We start from the raw sequence: 21,856 nt of genomic DNA, 5'->3' as shown, positions 1-21,856 counted from the left end.
AATAATGAGGGCATCAAGTAGTGTAACAAACTTGAATGACCCAATCTATTTAATCTCTCTATTACAGCTACATTAGAGTAAATTAATTCTTCTTTTACAAAAGCTCTTACATGAAATCTGGCCATAAACAATGACTGATCAGTACAGGGTTCAAATTAAGCTTTCGTATGTTTTAAATACTGAGCAAATTTCTCATAAGGCCTGCCTAAGAATCTTTAGTCCTTCAAGATTTTCTCAGGGCTGATAAAAATTCTAATTATTAGTTCCTGAATGATCTCTTTCAATGACTCCTAAGACACAAAATATGTATTAGTTAGAAATCACTTCCCAGCTCAGCTATTTACACACGCCTATTGGTTTTTTAAACAGGAAAACAATATTATACAACAACTTAATATTTTAGAATTTCAAAAGGTTTTCAAATTCTTCAGCAGCTAAGATTTGTTTGGATTTGTTTCATATATAAGGACATCCTTTGTATTGCAGAGCAGAAGAGCACTAAGCATTGAAAAAGAAATAAACCAGGTCCAGTTCTTTAATGGGGCGGCAATCACACATACTTTGTATAGTTATTTGTTAAGTTGCACATGTATTTTATGTTCTCTGTGTGTAGGTTTTATATTTCACAATAAAAATTATTTTTGAAACAAAATGCTTACAGGTTGAAATTCTTTTCCATATAGTAAGAATAAACTATAATAAAGTATTAAAGGAATTCATTCCTATCATATTCACAATAAAATTTGGCCAAGAGAAATCGGCAAATTTTCCACTTAAGAAAGTTTCCTAATTATGCGTTAAACTTCCCAATTATTTGAGCATAATCAGTAAAGGTCCCACAGAAAAATCGGCATAGATTTAGTCCATTTCAGCTAGAACATGAATGGGGCAAAAATGCCACATATGAAAGACAACCCAAAATTTGATTTGGTCATGAGGAGGCAATTAACGGAAGTAAACAAAGAAGAAACACATAACACAACTCGGCCCCACACTTACCAAGACAGTTGCAGGTTGGCAAATCAGAATCTTTCGTTGTGGACACCAGGTTTTTTGTAGGATTGGTAAAGAAGTTCATGGCATAATCATTAAAACTTTTCTGTGCACTGTCTACTGGGGAAAGTTCTGATGCTCCAACACTGGATGAACAGACATCCTCTTCACTTTTGGTAGAAACCACTGTAATTCCACCTGAACACACTACATTTACATTCCTGAGAATTTGTGCTGGGTCTGGTAGGGGGGTCTCATGAGAGATACCAGGCAATGTCGGCAGTCTCTGATGCATGACTTGGTCTTTAACATCCTGCTGGAATTGTGTTTGGTCTTCGCCAGCCATTACATTAGCACACTGGTTAGTTGGAGAGGAGGCCTGGAGTAAAGGATGAGCTTTCTGATTGACATTCACGGATGGCTGTACCTGAGAATTATAAACTTTTTCTGTAAACGCCTGCCCATTGGATTCTGTTTTTAACTGGAATAATGGGAGAGAATCCAAAGGTTCAACCTTCATGGTTTTTTCCTGTGCTAATTCGGGATAATATCGCTCAAATTTTATCTGAGTGAGTGGAGGAAATAATTTTTTGTGTTCTAATGCTGAAGTCGTTTGAGTCAGTGGTTTCCATACTTTGGTTAGGGGAGGAATTTTTCCTAACAGAATGGGAAAATCATGTGGACCAAATTGACCAAATCTTTGAAATTTAGATGCTATCCAAATGTCATGTAACTTACTGTACTCATATGACAGCTGTTCCCTCTTTTTCTGGTCATTATCTTGACCAGTTAGGACTACAGGCTTCTTTTTCCGCCGATCTCTTGATGGGGTAGATTTTGTCTTTTTCTGTGTCGTGTTCTTGTGCTTTGTTAATGATGAGCTATGATTGTTTTGTACACTGGAAGGTGGTTTCTGTTGTACTGTGATTATCTCCTGACTGCATTTTTGCTGCACATTATATGCAACAAGATTTGTTGATGTACTTTCAGCCTTTTTGTCCTCTTGTTTTATATAATTGAATTTAATTATTGATGCAAGTTGTGTTAACTGTGTTGCAACATCTTCCTCTATTTTACTATGAACTGTATCTTGACACGATGGATCATCTTTTGAGTCTATCTGTTTACTGCTAGCCAGTGACTGGTTACAATACCCCAATTTATCACTTGTTGGTGGCAACTGATGCAAATTCTTAGAACCCTCAAGGGTAATTCTAGCTTGAGCAACATTTTTATTGGTGTCAATTTTAGACGAATTTGGATTTGGTATGAAAAGAGATCCCGAATTTGTGACTTTTGAATATTCCTGTGACTTTGTAGATGCTTGGTTAGCAGCTGAGTTGTTGTGTGACTTGGAAATATTTTGGCCATTAAATACCACCGTGCTGCAAGGGCTTTGCTTTTCCAAAGATGGATAGTGATGAAGGCTTTCTGGCTCCCCTTGTAAGGTTGGGTCTTGAAGGTCTTTTTTTACCGAATAAAGGATAGCTTTACAGCTATTAAGCAAACTTGCTGTTCTGTGCTCTGTTTCTTCATCCTTCTCAGACTTTGATGGTGAAGAATTTTCTGATGGAGCTTCTGATAGTTGGGTCAGAGCTTCTATGGCCACCACTTGCTCCAATGTTAATCTCCTATCTTTCATCAGGGATAAAAGACTTGGTTGAACTGGAGATCCATCTTTTGATTCTTTACTTGGTATATTTTCTAGAGATTTGGGTTGATCACTTTCATTGTGTGTACTAGTATGACTATTTAGGTTGAAATTTGCTGGATCTGGGATAGACTTGCAGTTAAAGCTGGGCTTCTGGAAGACTGAAACATTACTTCTCCCCTTGAGATGATCACAGCTCGCATTAGTGGCAATGGAGCTCATGGCATTATGGTTGGCAGTGTCTTTCAGGAATTTATAGGAGTTGTTTTCAAATGCCTTGCCAAATTCTTCAATACTGAATTTTTTAAAACACACGTTGGACTCGGTTGGTAAATAGTGTACATTTTTAATGCCATTTCTTACAGTTTGTGCAAACAATTTCTGAGGTTCTGGTAACTCGGTGAGTAGGACTTTCTTCTTGTCATCTTCAGAGTTTTTCAATTTTTCAGCTTCAGTCACAATTGCCTTAAATTCTCCTTTGACATGATCGGTTAAATGTGATTTCTTATTTTGCGTCCACTTCTCCACTTCAATACCTGTCATACTTTCTTCATTTTTAGTTACATTTTCAAGGGGAGGTGGGTTTAATTCCAATCTCTGTTGGTCCCCATGGCATTTACTGTATTCCATGGATTCTGACTTGGGGCCATTTACTGGTTTGTTGTCAAAATTTGCCTACAAAATGAACACAGAGATATCTCATATTATCTATGCAAACATACGAGTAAGAGCCATGGGAAATTTACAGTTTAATAGAAACTAAATGTAAAGCCCTGAAAAAATATTTTTGCTTTTTTAATGTGTTCAATAAAATAGCAATAAGGGGTGTGTAGGAAAAAAGAAAAAGACCGAGGTACAAACTATCATAACCCACGTGTATTAATATTTTGGTATACTTAATTGTTTTTCCAAATTAATTTTTAAATATTTTTATGTTGGTACCATTCAATGGGCAATATCTATTGTTTGAAATACAAAATACACGCAGAAAAATGTGCAAATCATAAGTACATAACTAATTGAATTTTCACAAAACGAACACCTATGTGCCCAGATTCCAGGCCAAGAGACTCCCATCTGGTCATCATTTCACTGCCTGAGGGTAACCATTGCTTTGACATCTATCATAGATTTCTTTTGCTTACTTCCAAACTTTAAATAACTGACTTCCTTTCACTCAAAATCGTATTTGTGATTCATCCATGTTGTTAAGTATACTTGAAGTCCATTAATTCTTATTGTTGGACAGTCAAACAATGACTACAATGTATTGATTCTACTATACATGGACATTTGAATTATTTTTGGTTTTTGGTTATTGTAATTATATTGCCGTAACATATTACTCTCACAAAATTAGTTATTTTACCACTTAAAATCCTACAATTCAGTGGGTTTTTTTAGCATATTTACAATGTTATGCAACAATCGTGTCTAATTCCAGAACATTTTCATCACCACTAAGAGAAACTTTTTCCCACTAAGCAATCACTGTTTACCCTAAGTTCCATAATTTATTTTTAAAAAATATTTTATCTTCTTAAAATTTTTAATTTTTTAATCTAATTTAATTTTCTTTTCAGAGAGAGAAGAGGGTTCAAGCGAGCAAGCGGCAGAAAGGGAGGGAGGGAGAGAGAGAGAGAGAAGCAGGGCTACCCAAAGCGGGGTTCGTGCTCATGCTCTCTCAAAATAAATGAATAAATGTTTAAATTTGTTAAGTTTATTTATTTATTTATTTATTTATTTATTTATTTAGAGAGACAGCGAGAGCAGGGGAAGAACAGAGGGACAGAGAATCCCAAGCAGGCTCTGCACCACCAGCAGAGCCCGACATGGGGCTTGAACTCATGAACCCGTGACATCAGGACCTGAGCTGAAATCAGTAACCAAACGCTTAACTGACTGAGCCACCCAGGCACCCCAATCTCAGTTTTTTAAAACCATGAAACAGCTCAGCCAAAATTATAGCACAGGAATTCAGACACTAAGGGCATTTCCTCCTGCTGTCAGGGGCAAATGCAAAGACAAGCTCCACCTCCTAATCTTTAATATGGCTCTGCACATTCTACGCAAAGCCTCAGGGAGAAAAAAATGTTAAGTATCAAAACTTAGGAGACTTCCTACTTAATGAAGATGATATACCCAACTCCACAGACGAACAAGGAGTACTGGCTGAAAAATGGAATCAATGTTCAGGATAGTTATAGTTACATTCAAAATATAAAATATTGAAGCATTATCCAATTGTGTAATTAAACACTAAACAATCTTAGTAGAAATAAATTCTATCTAATTTCTTTAAAAAAAATTTTTTTTAACGTTTATTTATTTTTGAGACAGGGAGAGACAGCATGAACAGGGGAGGGTCAGAGAGAGGGAGACACAGAATCTGAAACAGGCTCTAGGCTCTGAGTTGTCAGCACAGAGCCCGACGTGGGGCTCGAACTCACGGACCGTGAGATCAGGACCTGAGCTGAAGTCGGCTGCTTAACCGACTGAGCCACCCAGGCGCCCTTCTAATTTCTTGGTCAGGGTACACAAGTTACACAGGTTATGTTCAGTTTGTCAAAATATATGATACACACATATATACACATACATTTTCTGTATCCTTATTACATTTCAATAAGATTAATTAAAAATTAATCTGAGATAGTGGACTTTTTTTTTAAGACAGCAATGGTCTTTAATTAAGGAGCGACTGGGCGGCTCAGTCGGTTAAGCGTCTGACTTCAACTCAAGTGAATCTCATGATTCATGGATTCAAGCCTGAGTTGGGCTCTGAACTGACAGCCTGGAGCCTGCTTTGGATTCTATGTTTCCCTCTCTCTGCCTCTCCTTCACTCATTCTTTCTCTCTCACTCTTTCAAAAATGAACAATGAAAAAAATTAAAAAAAAAAAAAAAAAGAATCTTAAAAAAAAAATTCCATTGTTAATAGGCAGAAATGTCCACGATATACCGGACAGTTGAAAAAACCCAACCAGGGGCGCCTGGGTGGCTCAGTCGGTTGGGCGTCCAACTTCGGCTCAGGTCATGATCTCAAGGTCCGTGAGTTCGAGCCCCGCTTCGGGCTCTGGGCTGACGGCTCAGAGCCTGGAGCCTGTTTCGGATTCTGTGTCTCCCTCTCTCTCTGACCCTCCCCTGCTCATGCTCTGTCTCTATCTGTCTCAAAAATAAATAAATGTTAAAAAAAAAATTAAAAAAAAAAAAAGAAAAAACCCAACCAAACAAAAAAGAGGATATAGAACCTGTACACATAATGCTTTTATTTTTTAAAATAAAAAAAAGTGGGTGGGGCACCTGGGTGGCTCAGTTGAGTGTCAGACTTCAGCTCAGGTCATGATCTCATGGTTCATGGGTTAGAGCCCCGTATCAGGCTCTGTGCTGACACCTTAGAGCCTGGAGCCTGTTTCGGATTCTGCATCTACCTCTCTCTCTGCCCCTCCCCTGCTTGCATTCTGTCTCCTTCTTTCTCTCTCTCTACCCCTTCCCCACTCACACTGCCTTTCTCTCTCAAAAATAAACATTAAAAAAAAAAGTCTTAATTAAATAGAGTTTTGATTTTTTAAATATATTTCCTTTAGGGGCACCTGAGTTGCTCAGTCACTTAAGCATCTGACTGGCTCAGGTCATGATCTGACAGTTCCTGGGATCAAAACCAACACCGGGCTGTCTGCTGTCAGCTCAGGGCCAGCTTTGGATCCTCTGTCGCCCTCTGTGTGCCCCTCCCCTACTCATGTGCAAGCGCAGGTGATCTCTCTCTCTCAAAAATAAATAAACATTAAAATATATTTCCCTTAAATTTAAACCAAAATTGGGGCACTTGGGTGCCCCAGTTGGTTAAGTGGTTGAACTTCAGCTCAGGTCATGATCTCATGTTTCATGGGTTTGAGACCTGCATCAGGCTCTATGCTCTCAGCCTGGAGCCTGGAGCCTGCTTCGGATTTTGTGTCTCCCTCTCTCTCTCTGCCCCTCCCCCACTCCCACTGTGTGTGTCTCTCTAAAAAATAAACATTAAAAAATAAATAACTAAATGTAAACCAAAATTGATTAAGCTTCCTATGAAAAGATTTCTAGCATACAGTAAGTGAAAAAAGCTCAAAGTTTATGTAGTATCAAATTACAAATTAAAGCATAAAGAAAGGGTGTGGAGTATATATGTATTTTATATATACATAAATATATAGTAAGTTTATATATTAAAATATTTCAGGAATACCTGGCTGGCTCAGTGATTAGAGTGTGCGACTCAGTCTCAGGGTTCTGAGTTCGAGCCCCACGTTCCATGGAGAGATTGATGAAAAAAATATATATATAAAAAATATATTTCAGGAAGGCTATGCACAATTGTCTACTTGTGTCGTATAGAAACTGTACTCAGTAGAATACTGGTAAATGTTTGACAATCAGATTGGGAAATGAGAGGGAGGAAACACTTTTGCAGTGTGGGCCAATTTTCATGGTGTGCACACCTCCACCATGGTGGACTGTAAATTATCAGCATGACACCCGAGAGGATGTCAGGAAGAAAGGCACACAATCCCAGAGCTGGAAGGAACTGATTTCATCATACCACTGAGTGCGCCAACAGAGACTGCTGGTGCAACAGGCTCCAGTAACTACATTATGAAGTTTTCTTTTAAGTTTACTTATTTTTATTTTGAGAGAGAGCGAGCAGGAGAGGGGCAGAGAGAGGGAGAGGGAGAGGGAGAGGGAGAGGGAGAGGGAGAGAGAGAGAGAGAGAGAGAGAGAGAGAGAGAGAGAGAAAATCCCAAGGAGGCTCCAGTGCGGAGCCCGTTGCATGGCTCTAATCCAGGAACTATGAGATAGTGACTTGAGCAGAAACAAGAGTCGCACACTTAGCTGACTGAGTCACCCAGGCTCACCTGAATTTTTCTTTTTTAATGAAGACTTCCTTGACATTTAATCTACTTAGGCACAGTGAATTCCCAAATATCCATTTTGTGCCTCAAAACATTTGTTAACATCTACCTTCTCTAATGAGAAGCCAACTCTCCAAAGGGAGTGAATACTGAAATGATGGCTGTTTTATTCCCTAACTTTCTATATGCACTCTGGGGACCCAAACTCATGCCACCTGCCCACTTGTGTTTTGTCTCTTCCTCCTCTACCACCCAAAGCTACCATTTAAGGGACAGTGAGTAATTCAAAGTCTCACAGCTTTCTCCTTTGTGCGCTATACTAGTCACAAGAATAGAAGTTGCTCTGGGCCCCTCTCACCCATGCCAAACCAACAGGAATGTTGAACACCTTAGATCAGATCTGAGCCCAAGAGTTGCTGAGCCCCCTCTGTTCTCTTATTTCTCCACATTCCTATCATAGTGATACTCTTACACCTATTCTTGAATGAGCTCAAATGGCATTGAGCAAAGTGGTATTTGATTCTGAAATGACTATGCCCTTTGGACAGAATCTGACTGTAGCCTCTCCCAACACTCACATTCCATACATGCTGTATTCCATACATGCTGTATCAAGAAACAGGTGCTCAGATGACACGAAAACATCTTTCTTTCTTTTTTTTTTAATTTTTTTTTTTAACGTTTATTTATTTTTTGGGGACAGAGAGAGACAGAGCATGAACGGGGGAGGGGCAGAGAGAGAGGGAGACACAGAATCAGAAACAGGCTCCAGGCTCTGAGCCATCAGCCCAGAGCCCGACGCGGGGCTCGAACTCACGGACTGCGAGATCGTGACCTGGCTGAAGTCGGACGTGTAACCGACTGCGCCACCCAGGCGCCCCACGAAAACATCTTTCAAAGCATGTACAGAGACATGGTCCACAAGACTCTGACCTTTACTATAGGTAGATCAGTGCTTCAACATGCCTTTTGTTTTTGTTTTGTTTCGTTTTACCGCCCGCCCTCCCCCCTCATCCCAGGAGTCTTTTAAAGCTTTTTTTTCCCTAATAAACTTAGGGAAATGAAATTTAAATTTCACAAATATAGTGTGTATGTTTATGGAACGTAGCCCCATTGTAATTTCTACGATTTTTTCCACCTTTTCCCCCCAACCAAGATAACCTTTATCCCCTTTGAGGAAAAAATTAAAATTAAAAAAAATAACACGCAGAAGAAAAGGAGCATCCCACAAAGTGCTTATACCTAATCAGAAGCAACAGCCTCAGGACTTATGTTCTCAACCTAAAAATTAAGTGTTTGGAGAAAAAATTCAGGAGGCCCACTGGTGGTTCCATTAATGTTGACTTTCAGATGATGCAATCATACTGGATACTGTATTTTACCTCCTACATTCCCACAGAAGCATGGAGGTCAGCCCCTGCTCTGCACAACTGCTTGTGAACAAACCCAAATTTAAATCAAAAGGAAAGATTAACCTGTCATTCACCAAAGCAAAAATAAACATTTAACACACATACACAAAAAAATCCTCCTTCAAAGTAGACCTGCAAAATAGTTACCTTATTTTGCGACGACAGTAAAAATTGTCTAGCTCTTTCCTTTTTTAGGCATAAAAAAAGGACACCTAGCCACCAAGTGTTGTAGCCCTAATATTTGAGCATTGCCTCTATCCTGTTTCTCCAGTTTGCCTACAGCCACCCTGTGAGATGTCCAAAGTTCAGAGAAAGGCAGGAGAGGGTGGGGTCTAAGGGACTGAGTTTGCACGTGTCCCCACTGGTCCCCACTGGTCCCCATTGGTCCTACCTTGGTGCCAGAATGAATTATGGTTCTTCCACACCTGGGCCAAATAGAAGCCATTGCAGAGACTTGGAAAGTTCCTTTTCCAATTCAATCCACCAGATACAGACTTCTTTTCTATTCTAAAGTTTTTACTCCAATCCCCAACAAAAACCCCACCCTTATTTGGCCACAGGGTCTCAGAATCCAAAGTAAATCCTTTACGTGGGGGTGGGGCAGAGGAGGGGAATCATGTCATTAGAGGGAGGGACAACTACTATTTAATGCAGAAACATGTAAATTGTAGATTGGCTCCAAATGTATACAAAACTGAGGTAAGAACTCAACCTCTCTGGTCCCAGGTGCCCTTGTTCCTGACCTCCTCCTCTGAAGCTTTGAGCCAGTACAATTTACTCCAAGTCAAAAAGACTAAAACCATTCAGACCCGAAATCTTCCTGAAGCTATCATCCTATCAAATTCCCTGGACTTTCAAATATCTTAAATGGCTACCCCAAGATTAGACATGAGTCCTCAATCGCCAAATTCTATCATTCCTTAACCTACTCTTTTTAGACCTCCAAGGAGAGTCTCAACTGAAATTCTAAAATCTAGGTCTCCTTGGAGCTCCACACTTATGTGCCTCTGTCCCCAGGCTGTAGGTGTGTCCCCCTGAGCCTACAACGTGGAGGATTCCAAAGAGAAACCCGTGTCCTTTTGTTCTTCAGACTTTTCATGAACAATCTTACCCATGCTTAAAGTTAAAAACCAACTCTTTTCCAGTGTATTTTATTCTTTATATTTTGTGTACCTTCTTTCAAGTACTTGTCGGAATATGGGCTTTATTGGAATCAGACAGACTTTGGCTACTTTCCCTGGTTCCATCCTTATAAAACATGTGGCCTAGAGTAAGCCTTGCTCTATGGAGCCTCTTTGAGCCTCAGTTTCCTTTTTTTTTTCCTTAAAAGAATTTTTACATGATTATTTTTTAATTTTTTAAGTAGGCTTCACACCCAGCATGGAACCCATTGTGGGGGTTGAATTCACAATTGTGAGATCAAGACCTGAGCTGAGATGGAGTCGGATGCTTAACCAACTGAGCCACCCAGGTGCTCAAGCCTCAGTTTCCTTAAGAAAAATCAGGATGGGTAACAGCATTCACTGAACAAGTTTATTTTGAGGATTAAATGAAACTATGTATTTACATATATTGTTAGACCTTATTACGTGCGGAAACGAACTATTTAGGGGAAGGATATCTATTAGGTAGCTCTTTCTTTGCTACATATATGTCCTTCAATATATAGCAAAACCTACTAATTCCAGTGTCAAGTCCACAATTAAGAAAAAAGAATATTTATTAGTGGTTATTATGCGTTGAGCACTGACTGCTGGCTAGTCATCAAAATTAACACTCTATTGGAACTATCTCATTTATGAGCTTCTCCTACTAAGTGTATTAATATCTCCATTTTTCTCATAGAAGTTTAAAAAGCTTAAGTAACAATCCAAACTCAAATGAATACTCTCAGAGCCAGAATCAATCAAGGTGCCTGTCTCTCACAAGACCTTAGTGTTTAAACTCAAGGCACTGCTCTTTAAGTAATAATTAACATTTATGATGAATTCGATTAGTTACTAATATTTAGTAATGTTTACTGAACTAAGATTATGATAGATGCTTAACACTTAAAAGAACAACACAGTTCCTGTGATACTTTCTTTTCCCAGATTGTGGGAATTCTTGTTTTTTGGACCCACTAGCCTACTTTCATTCACCTGTTTTGAGTTGTAACAGCATTGCTATTCAAAATATTATCACCTTTTGTGCAAATTCTATATATGCACTCTATATCAAGTGATGAAGTAGACTTGGGTGAAATTAGAATCCAATTTACAATACAACTCTTGAGGATATGGTCAGAGGCCATTGTCTCTTTTCTCTCCAAATGTTCCTTGGACTATATCCCTCCTTACTTCTGAATAACCCTGATTTACTTTACCTTTTCCTAACTTTTTGCTCAAAATGATCAGTTTCATCTAATTACAAGGTTCGGTGAAAATGTACTGGTATTAAGTAATACCCCAATATGTAGTGCCACATTAATTTTTAAAAAACAATTAAAAGAACACACAAAAAAATGGCAGCTTACTTAATTCAATCAGACAGGAGTCAATCACAATGCAGTTTATATGCACTCATACTGTCAACGCTCGGCATACAAAGTAGGTTCCAAATACCTTGTTTTTCTCTTTTCTTTTCAGGGCATTTAAATGCTCCTCAAGATTTCAGGAGACTTGTCCCATGACAAATCCTGTTTTTCACTAGGGTTTATCCTGTATCAAGTCATTTTGCTTGGAATGCTCCTCCCTGGAATGATCAAAGATAAATCCAAGGACTTTGCCTCACCTAACTCCATCCAGGAGGCCATCAGATAACTAGTTTAATTCAAGATCCCACAAAGTAACAACAAAGGTTTCTTCAACTTTCAGTTCTTTCCAATATGGCTCACGTGGCCTTGGATCTTCCATGCGACATTGGGCCCTCCCTCAATGTTTCCCCTTGAAGAAAAGAAAAAGTGTCTACTCTGTCTAGGCTTTCTAAGAATATAAGCTCGAAGAATACTGAGTATTTATTCAGCACTTAGCTAGTGATGATATGCACAGAGCTATTTACACATTCCTAACAGAAAAATCAGAGACCATTCTGGAGCCAAAGTATCAAGATCTGTATATCTTTCCCTTCTAGCTCCTTCCCCACAGGCCATAACAAACTCAAGTCTTTTCTAACTTAAAAAAAACAAAACAAAACAAAAAAACACCAAAAAACCTAGAGAAGCATTGAGCTCTCACCCTATCTCACTGCACCATTTTTACAAAAAAAAAAAAAAAAAAAAAAAAAAAATGGCCTTCAAATAACTATCTGCGATTCTGGACTAGAGCGCACTCTTCAGCCTACAATATAATTAGGCTTCTGCAGCCACCACCTCACTAAAACTGCCCAAGACTCACCAGTGCAGTCCCAATTCCCAAATTCATTTCAGTGTCAGAATATCTTTTGATACTGTTGCTCAATTCTTTAAGATTCTCCCTTCAATTCTCCACACGTCATTTCAGTCTCCTTTGCTGGCTTTTCTGCCTACTTATAAGTTTTCATTTTTTTAATGTTTAGTTTTTAGAGAGACCAAGCTTGCGTGAGTGGGGGAGGGGCGGAGGGCAGGAGGGGGGGGTGGGGACAGAGGATTTGAAGTGATCTCTGCCAACCGTGAGATCATAACCTGAGCCGAAGTCAGACACTCAACTGACTGAGCCAACCAGGTGCCCCTTTTCTGCCCACTTATAAGTGATGTTGTTCCCTTTTGCCTTCTCTCACGTCTCCCCATTTATCTACATATAGGCCTTCAGTTTACACCTGCTTGCTGATGACTCTTACGGCAAAACAAGATCTTTCCTCTAAACTACAAACTCAGATGCCAACTGGGCATCCTCACCAGGCAACTGAAACCCAACCACATCTAAAAGTTAATGAGTTATCTCTACTCTCACCCTGCTTTAACTCCAAAACCCACCTAGTATAATAACCCATGAGTCTTGTCAGAAGCCTCCTGCATCCAAAACCCAAATTCAGACAATGAATTCAGCAGTCTTGTTAAAACCTCTTCCTTTCATCCTGTGTTCTTCATTCCTACTGCTTTTGGCTCAGTGCATTCATTCTACAAATGTTTACAAGAGTACCTGCAACATGCTGTAGGCATGGTTAATGGGAGAGTTAACCCAAGAGGTACCAGATCTTACGGATATTACACTCAAATGAAGGTTAGGCAACAAACATTTTCAGAATCTAGTCTTTCACCACTACCCTTAGTGGATTAACCTCAGCAATGGGATTAGTTTCCAGTATGTAGCAGGTTGATACTTTTATATACTGTAGTTCTAAGGAAGCACTTTCCAATGAAAATACAATATGGGCTCCAAAATCATCTTAAAATTTTTAGGAGGTGTCTTTCTTTCTTTCTTTCTTTCTTTCTTTCTTTCTTTCTTTCTTTCTTTCTTTCTTTCTTTCTTGTTTATTTATTTATTGAGAGAAGAAAGAAAGGGAGGGAGAGGTTCCCAAGCAGGCAAAATTTTTAGGAGGGATGTTTCTTTCTTTCTTTCTTTCTTTCTTTCTTTTTTTAAGTTTATTTATTTATTGAGTGAAGAAAGAAAGGGAGGAAGTGGATCCTAAGCAGGCTCCAAGCTGCCATCGTGGAGCCCAACCCGGGATTTGATCCCATGAACCGTGAGATTATGACCTGAGAGGAAATCAGTAGATAGATGCTTAACTGACTGAGTCACCCAGGCGCCCAAGGAGGTATATTTCCTAAAAGTAAAAGGAACAGGTGAAACAAATTTTAATATATTCCGATTTAAGTCATCATATAAAAACTATTATTACAACATGTATGAATATAAAAATTAGTGGAGATATTTTAGTGTTTGTATATTAAGTCTAAGAAATTCAGTGCATGTTACACATGACACAAATTAATTCATTGCCAAATTTTCAATGGTTAAAGTAAAATGTAACCCCAAAACAAACTTGTATGGTAATAAAAATATTTCACTTTAATTCACTTTTAGCTTTTAAATCAATTAAACTTAATTCAAATTATGAAGTCAGTTTCTTAGTTGTACCACCCATATTTCAAGTATTAGATATGCAGTTATTTAAGGAAATCGGTTTACATGCAAATCTCATGGCTTTAGGCCACATTCCACAAGCACCTGGCTAAACAACAACATCACCCTGGGGTTTTTAGAAAATGAGATTCTAAACTAGCCCCTGCACAGTTCCTTTATTCTGAAGGTGGAAACTCTAGAAAGATTCAAAGAGAGCATGGTAAGGGAACCTGGGAACCACTAACCACCAGAGCAAAATTCACATTTTTCAGTACAAGAAAGGCCTCCAAGATCCTAGCCTTGGCCAAATTTTACACAATGTATCTTGCACTGGCAGTATCCCCAGACCAACCCCCCACCCCCAAGTTTGCTTCCCCTTGGCTATTTTAGGCAGCCCAGTCTTTTCTCAAGTAGCAGTTTTTATAGTAGAATGCCCCTTAATCATTCAACCCTCCCCCATCCATTTTGCCCCCAAAAAGACCCCACCTAGAATTAGAAGAAAGGTATCTGTAGAAATCAACTATTTTTGACAATCCCCCATCTGGTAAAAAATCAAGCATTTCTTAACCATCACCCTCCCCACCTGCCCCCACTCAGATAAACCGAACACTCCTTCCTTTACTATCTCTGAATGGCCATTTATCATTATCAATTGATTATACCTACTTATTTGTTTGCAATGCTGTCTCTTCATCCTGGACTTTAGTCCCCAGAGTACAGATCTTGGTGATTTGTCTTCTAGGCTCAAAAATGTGTTTTATTTTGGGGCACCTGGGTGGCTTAGTCTACTGAGCATTTGACTTGGGCTCAGGTCATCATCTTACGGTTCGGGGTTCAAGCCCCACACTGGGCTCAATGCTGTCAGCCTCTCAGCAAGGAGCCCACTTTGGTCTCCCTCTCTCTGCCCCTCCCCCACTTGCACTCTCCCAAAAAGAAATACATATCAAAAACAAATAAATAATTTCTTTACTGTGTTTTATTTAGGGGACAAATGGGGAGATCTAAGCATACACTTGGTATTAGATAGTATTAGGGTATTGTAATAATGTATGATTGTATGGTATGACTTAACTTTAAAGATGATTACCTACAACTTTCTGATGGTTTGTACACATACAAAAACTCAGTTATTGGTGGTGTTCACTGCCATATTCTCTCAACTTGTTTTCTGTGTAAATTTTTTATTTAAAAAGCTGGATGATTATCTGAATAAAATATGAATGAGAGGTACGTGGGTGGCTCAGTTGGTTGACTGTCCAATTCCAGCTCTGGTCAGGATCTCATGGTTCTCGAGTTTGTGGCCCACATTGGGCTCTGTGTTGCCAGTGCGAAGCCCGCTCCAGATCTTCTGTGTCCCTCTCTCTCTGCCCCTCCCCTGCTCGCTCTGTCTCAAAACTAAATAAACTTATAAAACATAAATACATAATGAATAAGTACATGAATGAACTTAGAAGAAAACCACAGGATGCTTTAATCTGGGGAGACTTTCCAATTTAGCTTGTATTCATTTGTAAATATTATTTTAGAATAAAGGAACAGTTCTTCTTTTCTAAATGTCAATTTTTCAAATACTTGTTTTCAGAAAGTGCTGCTTCTGAAACCAGACACCTTAAGTAGCAGGATCAGTTAGGAAGTTATTTTATATAAACTTGTTCTAGTCTTTTCTTGTCTCCCGCAAAACAGTCCCCAGGACATAGCATCACTAGACTGACTCCTTTCTTTTTTTTTTTTTTTTTCAACGTTTATTTATTTTTGGGACAGAGAGAGACAGAGCATGAACGGGGGGAGGGGCAGAGAGAGAGGGAGACACAGAATCGGAAACAGGCTCCAGGCTCTGAGCCATCAGCCCAGAGCCTGACGCGGGGCTCGAACTCCCGGACCCCGAGATCGTGACCTGGCTGAAGTCGGACGCTTAACCGACTGCGCCACCCAGGCGCCCAGACTGACTCCTTTCTCATCCACCACCAGTCTGTATATAACACCTTTCCCCTCTGGGCTGATGGCTCAGAGCCTGGAGCCTGTTTCCGATTCTGTGTCTCCCTCTCTCTCTGCTCCTCCCCCGTTCATGCTCTCTCTCTGTCCCAAAAATAAATAAACGTTGAAAAAAAAAAAAAAAACACCTTTCCCCACAACCAGAGCTCCAGTTTTCTTCTATCTAATTCCCCCCCTTTTTTTTAAATTTTTTTTTAACGTTTATTTATTTTTGAGACGGAGAGAGACAAAGCATAAACAAGGGAGGGTCAGAGAGAGGGAGACACAGAATCTGAAACAGGCTCCAGGCTCTGAGTTGTCAGCACAGAGCCCGACGTGGGGCTCGAACTCACGGACCGTGAGATCATGACCTGAGCCGAAGTTGGCTGCTCAACCGACTGAGCCACCCAGGAGCCCCTAATTCCCCTTTTAATGCATGACTCAATCTTGGCAAGAAGAGAAACCCAGGTAAGCACTTACAGGCAAAGTCATGAAGCTAGGAGCTACTACAAACCAATACAAGTTACCATCATGGGTTTACTCCTTTTTTCCTTCTTTTATTTCCATAAAATAAGTACAATGATGGAAATTTTTGCCCTATCTTTCTCTTTTTATTAGAAGTAATAATTTGGGGCGCCTGGATGGCTCAGTTGGTTGAGCGTCCGACTTCGGCTCAGGTCATGATCTCGTGTTCTGTTGAGTTCGAACCATGCGTCAGGCTCTGTGCTGACAGCTCAGAGCCTGGAGCCTGCTTCTGATCCTGTGTCTCCCTCTCTCTGCCCCTCCCCCGCTCATGCTCGCGCTCTCTCTCTCTCTCTCTCTGTCAAAAATAAATAAACATTAAAAAAAGCTTTAAAAAAAGAAGTAATAATTTAAGTGGCACCTGAATGCCTCAGTCAGTTAAGCATCCAACTCAATTTCTTCTCAGGTCATGATCCCATGGTTCATGACTTCAAACAACGCATGGGATTCTGTACTGACCGCATGGAGCCTGCTTGGGATTCTATCTCTCCCACTCTCTCTGCCTCTCTCTCTCAAAATAAATAAATAAACTTAAAAAAATAAAAAGAGAGGCGCCTGGGTGGCTCTATCGGTTAAGCGTCCGACTTCAGCTCAGGTCATGATCTCACGGTTCGTGGGTTCGAGCCCTGTGTCGGGCTCTGTGCTGACAGCTCAGAGCCTGGAGCCTGCTTCAGATTCTGTGTCTCCCTCTCTCTCTACCTCTCCCCCGCTCGCACTCTGTCTGTCTCTCTCAAAAATAAATAAAATGTTAAAAAAATTTTTTTTAAATAGAAAGAAATAAGTGATAATTTAAAAATATTTTGGGGCACCTAGGTGACTCCATCGGTTAAGCGTCCGATTTCGGCTCAGATCATGATCTCACGGTTTGTGGGCTTGAGCCCCGTGTCGGGCTCTGTGCTGACAGCTCAGAGCCTGGAGCCTGCTTCGGATTCTGTGTCTCCCTCTCTCTCTCTCTGCCCCTTCCCTGCTTGTGATCTGTCTCTCTCTCTCTCTCAAGAATAAACATTAAAAAAAATTTTTTTTAATAAAAATATTTCTAGATTTACATGTTTCTTTAATAAGAAAAATAATTAAGAAACATTTATAAGAATGTTTATGGAAGACCTGTTTGAGCTGCATCATAACAGCAAATACTTCAAAAACAATACAGGACTAGGTGAAAAAAGCATGGTATGGTATGTCTGTATAATGGAATTCTAGGTAGCCAATGAAATATTATGTACCGAAATGGCAAAGGGTCCAAAACATTTCATGAGAAGAGCAGTTGAAGAGGAACATGTAATACAGTTTTCTATGTGTGTATGTGGGGATGTCTGGGGAGAAATCTCTAAGTGTAGATTTAAAACAACCAAGGGGCATCTGGGTGGCTCAGTCGGTTAAGCGTCCGACTTCAGCTCAGGCCACGATCTCACGGTTTGTGGCTTTGAGCCCCACATTGGGCTCTGTGTTGACAGCTCAGAGCCTGGAGCCTGCTTAGGATTCTGTGTCTCCCTCTCTCTCTGCCTCTCTCCCACTCACACTCTGTCTCTGTCTCGGTCTCTCTCTTTCTCTCTCTCAAAAATAAACATTAAAAAAAATTAGAAACAACTGAAGAGGGGGCACCAAGCTGGCTAAGTGGGGAGAACACTCAACTCTTGATTTTAGGGATGTGAATTCAAGCACCACATTAGGTGTATAGATTAATCATAATAAAATCTTAAAAAAAATAAAAAATTAATAGGGGGCACCTGGGTGGCTCAGTTGGTTATGCATCAACTCATGATTTCGGCTCAGGACGTGATCTCTCTGTTCATAGGTTCCTGGGTTTCAGCCTGGAGCCTGCTTGGGATTCCCTATCTCTGCCCCTCCCCTGCGTGCGCTCTCTCTCTCTCTCTCTCTCTCTCTCTCTCTCAAACACATAAGTATTTTAAAAAATAAATAATAAAATAAAACATCTGAAGAGATACACAAAAAACTAGTCCTGAGGTTATTGATGTGAAATAAAAGAGATGGAAAGACAGGAGAAAGAAAATGGGAATTGTAACATTTAGCACTTTGTATTTAAAATTTTTTTCAACTAGTATCTGTTCCTTTTATATTTTTTAAATTATAAATGCATACAAAACTGAAAAACCAGAAAAGTACATCTGCCAAATTCCAGTATTAATTAATTTTCTATAAACAGAGGTTTCATTCCATTAATAATAAATAAATGTTAAGGATCTAAATAGGTATTTTTCCAAAGACTAAAATGCATATGGCCAACAGGTACTTGAAAAGGTGCTAATCATGATTAATTATCACAGAAATGTAAATCAAAATCAAAATGTGATATTACCTTAATGAGGTAGCAGCATTATTCACAATTGTCAAGGTAAGGAATTGGGTTAACCGAAGTGTCTCCAGACAAATGAATGGGGACAGATAAATGGGTAAAGAAAACGTGTGTATATGTGTGTGTGCATGTGTGCATGCACACATATTGGAATAGATTATTCAGCCTTTGTTTGCTTTCTTTTTAAAAATTTATTTTGAGAGAGAGAGAGAGAGAGAGAGAGAGAGAGAGAGAATCCAAGCAGCCTCCACACTGTCAGTTGTAGAGCCTAACACAGGGATCAGTCCCAAGAACCATGAGATCATGACCAGAGCTGCGATCAAGAGTTAGATGATCAACCAACTGAGCTACCCAGGTGTCCCTTATTCAGTCTTTAAAATGGAGGAGGAAATCCTGTCATTTGAAACAATATGGATGACCCTCAGAGGCATTATTGTAAGCGAAATATGTCAGAGAAAGACAAATATTGCATGGAAACACTTACACATGAAATCTAAAATTTTAAAAAGACAAACTCAAAGAAACAGTAAAAAAAAAAAAAAAGTGATTGCCAGAGACTGCGGGGGTGGGGGGGTGGCGGCCGGGAGTGGAGCAAGTAGGGAGAGGTTGGTAAAAAGGGCACAAGTTTTCAGTTATAAGATGAATAAAGGCTGTGGATCCAATGTACAACATGGTGACTATAGTTAATAACACTGTGCTATATAATTAAATTTGCTAAAGGAGTAGAATTCAAATGTTCTCACTGAAAAGAAAAATTAAAGTTAAATCTGTGAAGTAACATATGTGTTACTTTGATGGGGGAATTCTTCCATGGTGCTATACATAAATCAAATCACCACATTACACACTTTAAATATCCAAATTTACCAGTTATACCTCAATAAAGCTGGAAAACCCTTAGTAATAATTTTAAATGTAAAACAATATAATCAATTTAAAAATGTCAGACTGACAAACAATAATAATTCATAATATCTAGACATGAGAAACTCGTGACTCTTGGTTCAATTCCAAATTTATAGATGGCAGGGAGCCTGGTAGCTCCATTAAGCATCTGACTCTTGATCTAGTTTCCTGAGATGGGAGCCCTGCCACTGGCTCTCTGCTGACAGGGTGGAGCCTGCTTGGGATTCCCTCTCCCTTTTTCTCTGCCCCTCCCCTGCTTGCACAAATGGGTGCAATAAATAAATAAAGAAATGGCAGTAGTTACCAAAAACTTAAATGTATGCATCAAAGCGTATTCTACTTTTGTTTATATTTCTGTGAAATATTTTTGCCCCTCCTATGAGTTTGAACTCTCTTTCCTTTAGAAGTGTCCCTTGTGCGTAGTATATCACTTAATTTAGACTTCGTTTTATTTACCTAATCTGAAGCATGTCTTTTAGATGGTGGTTATATTTTATAGACACACTGTAATAATAAGTGTTTGGTGCTGGTAGGTTTTTTGCTAAATGGGTTATTTTTCTTTTTATTCTCTTTTCCTCTATTAATTTAAAAGACATAGACTCTCTTTTACATTTACTACTGATTCCTGTCATGTCTTTAAATATTATTAACTCCATATTTCTCAATTTATTAAAATGATAATGGATATCTACTTAAACTGATCCAAAAAGGAGCACACAGTAAATTAATATGAAAAGAACCAAGGTGCAAAGAAGCAACATGGCACAGTCTAATTTTTATAAAACAATAAATGTTAGTACGGTCATAGGACATTTATCATATAAGACAATTGTTAACACTAGGTACATCTGGGTAAGATGGGAGAAGTAAATTTTCCACAAGAAATAAATTTACAATTAAAGAAAACGAGAGGCTCCTGGGTGGCTCAGGAGAAACAAACTCACGCTCCGTTTCTCTCTCCCAAAAATAAATAAACATTAAAAAATAAAATACAATAAAGAAAAAGACACTTTCTACCATGGGGGAGGGAGGCTCGAACTCACGATCAAGAGTTGCATGCTCCTCTAACTGAGCCAGCCAGGTGCCCCATGAAAAAGATACTTTCTTTTTTTAATTTTTAAAAAATGTTTATTTATTTTTGAGAGAGATAGAGACTGACAGACAAGAGCGAGTGAGGGGCTGAGGGACAGGGAGACACAGAAGCCAAAGCAGGCTCCAGGCTCCAAGCTGTCACAACAGAACCCGACACGGGGCTTGAAACCACAAACCACGAGATCACGACTTGAGCCGAAGTCAGACGCTTAACTGCCTGAGCCAACCAGGTGCCCCCAAGATACTTTTAATAAGTGTCTAGAACGTAACCTGCTTGGATTCACATCATTTGGAACAAAACACCAGCACATATCATCGTTTCATGTATTTCATAGTGCAAACAAACTGCCACAGAGGGCACCTGTGGGGCTCGGTGGTTTAAGCATCTGACTTCAGCTCAGGTGATGATCTCACAGTTCGAGTTCAAGTCCCGAACCAGGTGAGCGGGAGCCTCGTTTCTCTCTTTCTCTCCCTCCCCCACCTCTCTGCCTCTCAGTCACTTGCGCGCCCCCCCCCACCAAAAAAAGCCACTGATAAAAATGAAGCCATGACAAAAAACTTCATTGAAGTTATGTCATTACTACCTATGCAGCGGCCACTGTATTTTCCCTCATCATCTTATGTATTTCTTTGACAGTTATGAACAGACAAATTCAAATCTGGGACTATATTGCTTTTTAAATCTTCATAAACACCTTAAACATCCTGGAATATAAATCCAATGAAGAAAAAGGGAAACAAGAATCAGAAAGGGGCACGATTCGGAATTCCACAGTTCCCAAAAGACTGGTGTGATACAATAAAACAGAAAATCACACACTTTAAAACCATACCACTGAGGACAGTTGTAGAGACTGACATAGCTGAGCATAAGGCTTTTAATAAAAATAAACAGAGAACACCAGAAAAAAAAAAAAAAATGTCTCCTAGTCTGTGAACATTGACTTTCTGTTGCCACTGAATTTTTCTCACCTTTTATGAATTTCAAAGCTACAACCTGACCCTAAAATACCTCCATTCTGTTCCTCACTGGAAAGCTGTCAGGAGAACTTTTATGGCCTGTTCTTAAGCCATTCAGATGCTTGCTAA

At 39.4% G+C, this 21,856-nt stretch overlaps 1 protein-coding gene across 5 annotated transcripts in view; it reads right to left on the bottom strand.

The window, feature by feature from the left end:
* Positions 1 to 21,856, bottom strand: part of TET1 (tet methylcytosine dioxygenase 1) — a 136,458-nt gene that overhangs the window by 55,268 nt on the left and 59,334 nt on the right. For all 5 annotated transcript variants that reach the window (XM_040485206.1, XM_040485209.1, XM_040485210.1 and 2 more), the window contains one exon: positions 1,000 to 3,319. In XM_040485206.1, coding sequence (XP_040341140.1) covers positions 1,000 to 3,319 — 2,320 coding nt within the window. The remainder of the gene's footprint in view (positions 1 to 999; positions 3,320 to 21,856) is intronic.

This window comes from Herpailurus yagouaroundi, unplaced genomic scaffold, assembly GCF_014898765.1.
Source record: "Herpailurus yagouaroundi ecotype Mexico unplaced genomic scaffold, PumYag 163, whole genome shotgun sequence".
NCBI classification, from domain to species: domain Eukaryota; kingdom Metazoa; phylum Chordata; class Mammalia; order Carnivora; family Felidae; genus Herpailurus; species Herpailurus yagouaroundi.
This window is presented reverse-complemented; position numbering and strand designations above follow the sequence as displayed.